General features: G+C 51.8%; 1 protein-coding gene across 1 annotated transcript; it reads right to left on the bottom strand.

Annotated features, from left to right (window-relative positions):
- Positions 1-9,359: 9,359 nt before the first annotated feature.
- Positions 9,360-9,902, bottom strand: LOC128720466 (protein atonal-like). The gene has a single exon (XM_053814139.1). The coding sequence runs from the start codon at positions 9,900-9,902 to the stop codon at positions 9,360-9,362; it is 543 nt and encodes a 180-aa protein (XP_053670114.1).
- Positions 9,903-11,419: the final 1,517 nt, after the last annotated feature.

Genomic DNA, 11,419 nt, shown 5'->3' on the forward strand with positions numbered 1-11,419 from the left:
TGTCCGGTCAAAAGCGGCGATGCACATGCACAAGGACCCGAGCTACCGGCCGTTAGCACACGCCCGGCAGGACACGACCCGGTGCATCCTTGCAAAGCGCTGGTGGCGTGTTTGTGGCGACATCGCACAAATCACGGTACGGTGGCCATTTTGCTGCGTTACCCTGCAATTAACCGCCTGTTAGCAGATCAATCCATCGCTCAAACACCCGACGCCATCGATCGATCGTAATTTGCCACATGACACCGGTGGATGATCCGTCCTAGCGGCGGTTGATCTCACGTCCGCTCGTTAGGAAGGCGTCGAAATGCTCGACAACCTGAGCGTTTACTTGGGACGTTTCGTCGGAGCGTTTTTCTCCATTGCCCTTCATCGAAACGGCGTTGCATTAGCGCGAATTGGACCATTATCGCCCCATCTTTCCGGTGAGATCGGGAGTTCTTCGAATCCGACCGCAAACGGCCGTGGTTAGGTGATCCTGCGCAGGTCCTTCCTCAGCCGTGATTGCCGTCCTTTTCGCGCACTTTGGTTGCTGCCCTTTGGTTGCGATTCACGCGCAACCCGTCGATTGCAACCCTGGCGCGCGCGTACGATGGCCCTTCATAACGTCTCAATTTTGTTTGTTTTTGAGCCCCAACTCTCGATCGATTCGTCGAGGGGGAAAACTTCACATCATTCGTTCCTCTTTTTCGGCGCCCAGGGGAGCGTTTCTCGCGCTTTCCCGCTGCGGGTTCTCCTTCGATAATCGATTAAATCACGCCCGGACCGTCTCGTGACGGGGGAATTGGAAGCCCGTGATTGAGACCCTTTGCCCGCCGCGGCCTCGGAAGGGCTCGGCGTGAAACTTCGCGGCACTTTCGTCAGCTCGAGGCGCCGGCAAACATATCGCACACCCCGGGCGGCACCACACCCGAAATTGAAGGGAGAGCCTTAAAACAAACAACGGCCCATCGCGTCCGGTCGATCGCCTTGATTGGGGCCCGAGCGGGCGAAATTGGCGGTTTATGCGAGCGCGCAGGATGTAAGGATTATGATTAGCTTAATAAATAAACGGACGGAGGCCGGTGATTGAGTAAAACGGCAAATTATACGCCTCGCTTGCGAATGAGGTTCATTTTTCGGTGAAAAGCGAGCGCATCCGTGGCCGGGTTTCGCGATCGAGCCGCTGTGCAGGAAGCGCAGTTTCGAACCTTTTTCCAGTTCCGAATTACTGCGATCGATGTGAGGAAATTGATTTGTGTTTAATTTTTGCGTGGCTGCGATGGGCGTTTGGAGATAAGGGCTCCATGAATCGCGTAGAAAGGTCCTGAAGGTAGTTATTCGAATGAAAATCCCAACCGGAAATCGCTTGACTTACGTTCAGCTAGATGAATGTCCTTTCGAAACATATTAAAATGTGATTAATCCAATAAAAATATAAGGAAAACATATTTTAGGACCTCACCACGGGTTTATGAATATTTAAATTGAATCATATCATTTTCTAATTACCTGCATACCTCTTCAAATGGAATCCTTTACTTGGTAATTACACGTTTATCCCTCCGATCGGTTGCGACCAAAATGAAAGCCACTCGCACTCGGCATTCGGACCTCAAATCGATGCCCTCTGATCGGACAAGGGCGCTCGAAAATATTGATAAATTTACTCAATTGATTCGGGAGAAAACTGGTCCCAAACGCACTGCTACGCCCCCATTTTCGGGGCCCGACCAGCGTCCGAACAATGGGTCCCGCGAGGTTCGGCGATCCTTATTGCCCTTGATTTATAACTCTATCGGGTACCGCGCGCACGGGTAAAATAGAAAAGCCCAGCCGTCGAATCGGGGTCACCGATAAATTTTAACGAATTTTAGCGTAACCGCCCGGGTCTCGTGGTAAAATCAGCTCCGGTGGTCTCTGGAGGTCCCGACTCTGGGACCGGTTTCGCTGTAGGGTTACAAAAATGAACAAAAAAAGCCCCCTAGACGATCGCCAATCGGAACGAATGACACGCTTCTTTTCGGCTTTTCGCCGGCCGATTTCAATAGACCATGGCCGAGGCAATGTGGCGTCATGTTGCGGTTACGTTCACACCTTCCGAATGGTTCTACCTGTGCGTAAGTACCCACCTTTCGACAGGCCCCCAGGATGCTCCGGAAGCACGATCTAGGAAAAGATCTCCGAACGTCAGGATGACGACCGGACGAAGGATTATTTTTGCGCAATACCCCAACGACCCGGTGGCCCGTGGCCAATCAGTTAAAGCAACACCCGTGCGGGTCGGTATCCTTGCAGGACGGACGTTTGTTTTTCCACTCCGGGTTCGGGTTTGCGGAAAAACGATCGGCTTTCCGTTTGATGTGCCTTCAGCGGGCGGCGGCGGTCGCTTTGAGCGTGCTCTAATTGGTGACCGCCGACAAGTGGCCCGTGGGCACTTGGAATGTCGTCCTGCCTTGGCAGGTCCTTCGAGATCACAAGGTTGCAAAGGATGCCTGCCGCCATTGCCACCGCCGCCGCTTCCGGACAACCGAGGAGGGCTAAGTAAACATCGCTAAATGAGGGCGTTCGGTGGAAATGAATACCTGTGGAGGGATCACTTCTTTTTTATTTGTGGCTTCTTTTCCAGCATGATCGGGCCATATCGCTCGAGCGTTTGAGTGCGTACTTTTGCCGACACAATCGTGGCTCTTCGGGATGTCGATCACCATCACCGCTAATGTGGAATCAATCACGAGCACTCCGGTTCCGGGGTTTGAAGTGACCGCCAATTAACGAACACGCGGCGCCCTCGATGACAGCGACCTGTCAACGAGGTGGCTCGTGATGGCGCTTATGTCAAGGTCAGCAATAGTGCCGCGCACGTCAGGATCAACGAACGCGATCCGATCGCGCCCCGTAAGCGATACTTTCATCGGTAAAGCGATCGAGAACGCGGTGTGGATTAACAAACGATCCTTCGATCGTCCGGCAACTGTTTCCAGCTAATTGTGCCCTCGCATCGGTCGAAGGGAAACGAAACAAATGAAAAACCATCAAACACATGGCAGCACACGTGCGAGGCCCGAACGGGCACCCCAAAAGGAAACTAGTGAAACGATCTAGCCCCTGGTGCCACGAGATGCGCTTCGAAACGTGGCAGGATCACGGGCCAGGATGCGTCGGACTGACCGCCAGACATTGTTGCTGGTCGACGCTTTGCTTCAGTTGGCTCGAGTTCGTTTTGTACGATCGGTGCCAGTTGGCATCCTTCGAGATCCTGCCGTCAATCGGGCAGCTGTGGCAGGATCATGATTTTGGCGAAAGTTCCACTTACCTCGTGTTCGGGGTTTACGGAGGTAATTCGCGCAATCCCAAAATCGGAAGTGTCTTCCGAGATTGCGCTTTTTCACCCTCACTCGGCAGCTCGCTTCCGGTCGGGGACCGGATTTACATAATCGATTTCCGGCATTGCGCCTTTTCCGGACGCTTTCTTTCCGGCTCGCGGTGTGCGTTCGCACCTTCCGAGCGCGCTTTTTCCTGCCCAACTTTCTCGCGCTCTCTCGGAAGTAATAAATAATTCGGCTAGTGTTGCATTCAAAAGGGGTTACTGCGCAGGATATAATTCGGTGGAACGAACCCAATCGCCGTGACGAGGCATCATTTGGGCCGCCGATCCTGAAGGTCCTTACGTGTCACGGGAGTGAAACCGATTTTTCGTTTTTCGACTCATCCCAACGGGCCCGATTTATAGATGGCCTGCGGTTTGCGGAGCGCGCCCAAGATGCCCTACTCCGTGATGCCAACGTCATCTCCTCTTTCGGGCGCAACTCCAACATCTGTTATCACCGGCACAGGCTCGAGTCCTTGCGCCTTCTCCGGAACAGCAGCAGGTCGGCATGAAGATGAAACGAAACGAACAAGCGAACGCAAGGATCCGGGCTCCGAGATCACTCGAGACATTTTCGGAACTAGAAATTAAATTAATGTTTCCTATTTCGGGTGAATCCTTTAGGTTACGTTTTTTTTTGTTCAGCCTTTCAAACCCTGAAGGGGGTTTCCCTACGACACAAACGATGGCACTTTGAACGATCGGTGGGTTAGCAATTTAGAGCCCTGCTCCTTAAAGACCGGAAATCGATTGATCGATCCAACTCGATCGGGTCGCGCGCGCGCGCGATCTTCCTACGGGTGACTTAATGACTATCATCACGGACCTGATCCCTCGACGCCCTGCCAAAGGATTCAACGCGTGGTGTTTCAGCGCGCAGGATTCAACCGACGAGAGCAATAATTAGAGCAACACAATTAGATTGGTTTGTTGTTTTTTTATTCCAAAACGGCATCCCAAAGTGCTGCAATTTCGTGCGAACGAAACGATGGGGAAAATATTTGTTTTGTTCGAGCTAATGACACGCCCGGGCAAGGATTGCACGATCCTTGAGATGGGTTCGATGCCTCGATTCGATCGGCTGATTAAACCGAACGATAAATAACGGATAATTCCTTAACCCAAGCACATTTTTTTCTACGGCAATTGCTTTATCGAAAATTATCAGTCTAGCTGACGTTTCTTTCGTACCATAATTAATTGCATTCAAACACATTTGTACGCGTCGAAACGCACATCTATTCCTTCACCTACGCCGCCAGCTCGGTTGGCGCGTATCCGAACGTGTATCCTTTCCCATCAATCAAACGCTCTGGCTCGGTTAATTCGGGCATCACTTCGCAGCGGCACATGAATTTCATCCAGTCACGTCCGCCAGGATCAGGATCGTCCACAGAGCATCCGTCGGCACCCAATTACGCGTCCTGACAGAGGATCTCGCGATCTCAATTCCCAGACCCACTCCGGTAGAGAACCTGGTGCGCTATCGCAATTCCGCGGCATCGAAGTACCTGCGGCCAATCAAATTCGGCTGCTGCCGGTAATCCTTTTTGTTTCCCTGGCCGATGCGCGAGTGATGAATTAATTTTCCCAACCCATGGCGTTTGTTTGCTTACTTTGAGGCGTGTTCCACCGACAACAGAACCAACCTCCGCGCTCACAGCAAACGCGAGCACACGCTGGGATAATGATACGCATTTTGGGCGCGCCCTCCTAAAACCGCGCACATTTGAATGCTGGATGTCCTTCGGCGGACCAAACGTCTCTCTCGGAGACCCTTTCCGTGGACCGCGTACCTTGGGCTAAACCCAGTCCGAATTCTCAGAAGCCGAGCTGGTCAGGGTCCAGTTAAAACCGGTCAAATTTCCAAAGCCTCCCGAAAGATGATCCGCGGCCAGACTGCGGGTTCGGATCCTCGGGATGATAGCTCATTTTTTCCTTGCTTTGTTTTACGTTCGAGTGCGTGCCTTTATCCCGGCGGGTTCGCGTTTGGGTCGCGCACGCACGTTCTTTCCTGCTCCTTAATGCGCTACAAAGTTTTCGGACGCTCGCTAATTATAGGTTAGCTGCACACAAGCCACGCACGGGCCACGAAAGGCGACCCAAAGGGTCCTTTTTACGATGCGCCCAACGCTGCTGACCTGCGCCATGATCGATGAGTCGCAATTCCGCGTGGGTCGACTCCGGTTTGCGGAATCGATTTTTCGCCAACCCACGAGGCCTGCCGTTTATTATGACAGTTATTTGACAGTGATTTGGCACGCGAATGGTCGGGACGGGATGAGTGGGAAAAACTTGCACCCCCTTTTCCACTTGTTTAACTGACCTGCGCGCAACCTCCCCGAGTGGTGGCATCTCAACGATGTTTGACCGAGCTGACCAGCGGAAGCCTGGAATGCCATCGGTTTATTTTCCTACCCACTCGAGTCGAGAGAAAAGCGTTCCCTTGCGCCTCGTGGTGCCCTCCGTGCTGATAGCTCGTTGATGTTTCATCTCGAGCATAGGTGCTCTGTACGATCCGTATGGTTGTTTTGTTTCATGCTCACGTATCATCATGCTGCCCGCTCGAACGAGAAGCCATTCTGAACTCATCAAATAATTATAGCTCCCATCCGTGTTGGCGAGAGTGGATCGGATTTTTCCTTCTCGACATTTGCACGGGGAAAAAATAGTACGAACCCGAGCCAGCGTATTGCAAATAAATAATGTCCATATTTGCCCAAGAAGCCGTTCCACCGGATTATGCAAGCCCTGGTTATGTATGCTAGCCCCGTGTAATCGTAGGGCTAATTGTTTCACCGACCTGGCGCAACGCTCGAACGCCTCGAACTCACCCAGCCCTGGCGGACGGGATCAAAAAGTCAAGTGAAAACGAAACGAAGCCACCCCGGACCACGGGCTCGGGACCAATTAATGCGTCAATCAGGGCCGGCCCTCGGCACTCCCGCGGCATCCTACCGGAACACTACCGAACTAAAGTCAATACCGAGGACCGAGGGCCGACTCCCGTGGACGTTCATCTCCGGGCACAATAGAACACCGGGGGCTGATTCGCGCGCATACCGAACGCGTCCGAACGCTGTCGGCGGTGTCCTTTGGCCGGTGTATGATGTGTGTTTGCGCCGGGTAAACAGTGGAAAATTTCGCGAATTTTGTTTAACTTGTGCGGAACCGTAGCGGATGGCGAGGACATGCGGATGGCCAACAATGCGCGAAGCAGTCTGCATCGACGAGCACAATGATGCGACTCGCTGATACAATGTTACGAGCTTCGAGGGTCGGCTCGAATCGATACGTGATGTGGAGGAATATTTCAACAGCGAATTCGAACAATTTTCCGGCAACATTCCATTGTATTGGAATAAAGAAAAAACATCTTCCCTTGTACGGCAAGTAATTGAACATTTTCATAATGCTTTTTCATGTTTGCTTCCATTTGTTGATTTGTTCTGGTTTGGTTCATCAATCAGATTAATTCTATAGGTGTGTCAAATTTAAATTAAAAAAAAGGCATTAAATGGAATAACAATTATTGGTAATCAATTTTGTGGGTTGCATTTGCGCCCCAATGTATGCAATATGCCTGTGCACTGGAAAACCATTGGGCTGCACAAGGCCTTCTGGGATGCCTTTTAATGTTAAACTTAATCGACACAAATTTGTTGCAAAATACGGCCCTTCGTTAATGCATGCTCGTGCCAGTCATCCCGCTTGTTATGTCTAATAGTTCCCGAAAAACATCCTCAAATCCGCACGAATAGTTTTGCCGGACTTCCTTCACACTGCCCGACTATTTCACGCACACGCCACGCGACTGGCACACGCGTCGGTAACACAATACAATTACCATCGCCTCAACCTGCACCGACCGAACCATGTCCTTACACGGAACGCAACCATGCGTAAGCAGCTCCGTTCGCCCGCGTTGGCGCACACTATTGGCGATCGTCCTCCGTTCGCAGGATGCGCCCAGTCGATGGTTCTCCTTACAGGACTGTTTTATTTCCTTTTATTTTTGCCTCCCGTATTCATTTTCCTACCACCACCACGATTGCTCAGCGAGTCAGTTGGAAAGCCGCGCTGCTGGCCTGTCGAAGGAAACCGCACAAAGGACCAACCGAAGGGATCAAACGATCGCTGCCTGGGGAAGCGTGCTGCGGGGCTACGATTCAAGGAGCGCTCGCTTTTCTTTTCAATTCCATGCTCTCCTTTTCTCTCACACGCTCCCGAAGGCACTACACACAAAGCGAAGGAAAATTCATCATCATAGGATCGGAACGGCAACATATGTTGCCATTTCGGGCAGCACGGACACCCCAACAAACGACGATCAAGTGACGCCTTATGCTGCGTCGACGGAAGGGCTCGATCGGACAATGGCTAAGGGGTGGAGCTGGAGCTTGGTTCCTGTTTCCTCCACTTCCTTGACGGCACACACTTCCGGACACAACTTCGTCTAACAACAAAGCGCGCTTCGTCTAACGTCTGGGCCGAGACGCGTCCACGATTCCCCACACTCGATGATGCTTGTTTTGCGTGCCGGCAAATTATGGAACTAATTTTCGGTGATTTTGCTCGTCCATTCCGTCGGGAGGCGCATGCCCAAACCGTCGGAATTAAGTGCCTGCTCGTGCCTGCGCGTGTTCAACCACCACGGGCGGTGCCAGCGGCGGCCAAACTGCCAGTCTGCCAAACACGTGCGCGATTCAAAAACGCTACTAGGAACGTGCATTTCCATCTTGATTGACGCGATCTTTGGCGTGGGCATGATCGAGAGATGCCTTCGCAGGATCCGTACCAATGCCTCGGATCTACGTCAAGCATCTGCGAACGGCGTTGGCGTCACATTAGTTCCAGTATTCTGCCATCCGGCAGCCGGGACCAGTTGGCGAATCGGTGCCAGCATTACCTGGCGTGCGCCTGGCCTTATCTTATCCTGTCGAGCCAGAAGCCGGGCTGAGGACTACACAGGTCCTTTTTTGTTGCCTTCTGTTAGAAGCATATGTCGGCCAGAAGTTGCGTGCTGTTTGTTTTGACTCGACAAGCTAAACCCAAAACGCATCACACCCACGTGCGGGCAACGTACCGGTAGGCCGATTGGGATGGATGAAAAATCTCTTTGACACCTTTTAGAGGCTTCCTGAATCTGTCGGTAGGGACGAAAACCCGGCACAAGAACAAATTTCGCAAACAAAAGCCCTGGAGTAGCGGGAGGTTAAATTATTCATAACGTCATCAACGCGACCCGTTTGCTCAGCAGGTGCAGGTGGAATGGGTGGGAATTTTCAAACCGTTTTTTATCCCAAATATTGAGAGTAGGGACATTCTTGTTCAAAACACCCTCCTGTATATCTTTATAACAAAATGCCATGCATAACGAAAGCAAATTGTATTATTTGACAATTTTAATCGGGTTGCTTTTGTAGGTTTTTTGGTATTTATTTTGTTTTCTGAGCAATTGATTGCTGAGATCTGAGCCGGGGGAAGTTTTAGGACTTATCATACAGATCATCTCAACGTGAACTAGGCCAGTTGTTCAAGAAACATTCCAGGGTTTTCTCGATAAAAGACTAATGCTAATCTTTAACTGGATTCGACTTAAACTCTTTTCAGGGGCTCTGTTCTTCAGCTATCATGTATTTGTTTTAGATTACAGTAGAGGTGTTTCGATACAATCCTTTATTCCACTACATGCTTAGGCATTGAAAAGGAAGGCTCTTACTGAAAGCATCCGCTGTTAGACAGCATGTAATTCAACGAAAAAAATCTCATTCCATTAAACAAATTTTCTTTCCAAATAGAGGATCAAATGAACGTCAGTAAGCTTTTTTTTAAATTAATTCATTTTATTTAACAAATATAAACAGCTTCGTATGTACAACCCCCATTCCTAGTGAGGTATAAATTAAACAATATCCTTAAATAAGTTAGCCGTCGCTAGCACGGCACAAAAAACACACTGGGTTGATTCTTCGCTCCCGTCTCGCTCCGGTCCAAAAAAGCCCCAACATCAGTCCAGAAGCTCCACCAGCGCGCTGATGTACGATTGTGCCATTTGAAGGGTCTCGTGCTTCGACAGCTGCCGGTCGTTCCCCAGCGAGGGCAGATACTGTCGCAACCTGTCGAACGCCTCGTTCAAGCCCTTCATGCGTTTCCTCTCACGGGCATTGGCCGCCAACCGTCGCGTCTTTCTCACTACCGTCGGGACCGCACCGGACTTCCTGCTCCTTCGCTTAACCGTCGCTGTCGGCAGGATATCACTTTCCTCAGATCCGGTACCACTGCCATCGTCAAACGTTGGTGGGCTGTGCAGCAACCGCAATCGTGGATCCTCGAAACTTGAAGCGCTTTCACCGCTCTGGCAGGACTCGGGACGTCGCAGGAAGTAGTCACCGGTCGTCACAGAAGTCTGCGATGGACTGGTCTCTACACTACTGGCCGGGAAGCTCGAATACCCATCGAGGAAGGCCGTCTCGAAGGAAGAACCACCCGTTGGTTGGCCGTAATACGACGGGTAGCTGGGTTGAAAGTAAAACACGTCCACCGAACTCATCGCTCGCGCTACTGATCCGTGACTCCGTTTGGTTACGAGAAAACTGAGCTGGCCGGCCGCCGGTTCCGGGCCTTTTTATAATCCGGCCCAGTCTACAGCAACGCTCGCGAGCCGAACCCGAAGCCGACCCGATGCAGGAACGCGCTGGAAACTCGAAACGAACTGCTTCCAAAAGAAAGATGAAAAAAGAAACAGGAGCCTCACATGGCCTTTAGGTGGCTGGTTGATGTGGCTTTACGGCCAAAAACCGGGTTTTCTTCCGCCTGAGGCTCGGTTTGTTCGAACGCGCGTGCCGTCGTTTCGCTGCACCAATCAACGGCTTCGTCGGTAACGCGCAGAAGTCATCTACCACGGGGCGAGGTCAAGGGTTTCGCTGGCAGGATTCGGCAACAGGACTCGCGTCCACTTGTGGGCACACAATTCGCTTTCCCACGCGGCCCAACGCAGATTCGCGTCAGCTTCCGTGCGGTATCCGCTTGTTTGGGACGCCAAAAAATGCATCCTCACCCCATCGAACGGATGGTGTTCCCACGGTGTTGCTGCAAACCGGAGCAACCACCCTTTGACCCTGGCTGCTAGCTTCCCGAAAAATCCCGCAAGCGATCCATCGTGCGGGAGCCACTTAATCGAAAGGCGGTTCCTCGGCTTCGATCGCAGATAGTCCGCTAGCACGGCTAGGCGGAAATTAAACGGAGGCTCCAACCTTTCCCAGGGACTCCCATTTCCTGTCCCGAGCGATTAATTGGAACGCTGCTCAGCGCGCAACCTTCCACGGGTCCCATCGGGGAAAGGATAATACGATCGCTTTGTGTTTCGGCGCTAGTGCCAAACGATCACGCTGTCTAGTTTCTACGGACGGCGTTAGGAGAGCTTTTGTGGATTAGTTGCATTTCTTTTTTTGTTTTTTGTTTGTTTGTTTATCTACGCTGCCTACCACAAGGACACGTTGTTTGATCTGACCGATGGTGATCGTCACCCGCGGGGTTCGTTCGGCTGGAACCAAACAGAAGAAGGAGAAAAAAACCAAACGAAAAAGAAAAGGCAGGTGTAGCACGCTGGCTGGAGAAGCCGGAACGGAAATGCAAAACTGCACGTGCTGCAAAAACTGCAAACCCCGGTACTATCTGGTGCGGAAAATCACAAATTCCTCCGCAAAGCCGCTTTTGCCGGCACGGGCGGGCTTTCCCTGCACCGACCGCTCTGGTGCGTGGCACTTTGATGCTGATACACCCTGAGAGGATTATAATTTTATGATTATCGATTTGGGGGCTCCCGTCCCGTCGTGGGTGCATAATTTTTCGTTCAACTTTATGTCCCCGTGGTGCAGTTTTGACGGGCCCGCCAGCAGCAGGTTCACCCGTTCGGTCGGGTCCTGCGCTTGCAGTCACGTGCCACGGTACGCATTGTCCTGTCCGTCACGGGATCGCGACGATCTGCATTGCGATGCGGTGCGAATTCGAGCTCGGTCAGCGAACCGGCGCCCCTTTTTCGAAGCGACCCTTGGTGAGCTAAACGCG

This window comes from Anopheles nili, chromosome 2 (genome assembly GCF_943737925.1).
Source record: "Anopheles nili chromosome 2, idAnoNiliSN_F5_01, whole genome shotgun sequence".
Lineage (NCBI taxonomy): Eukaryota > Metazoa > Arthropoda > Insecta > Diptera > Culicidae > Anopheles > Anopheles nili.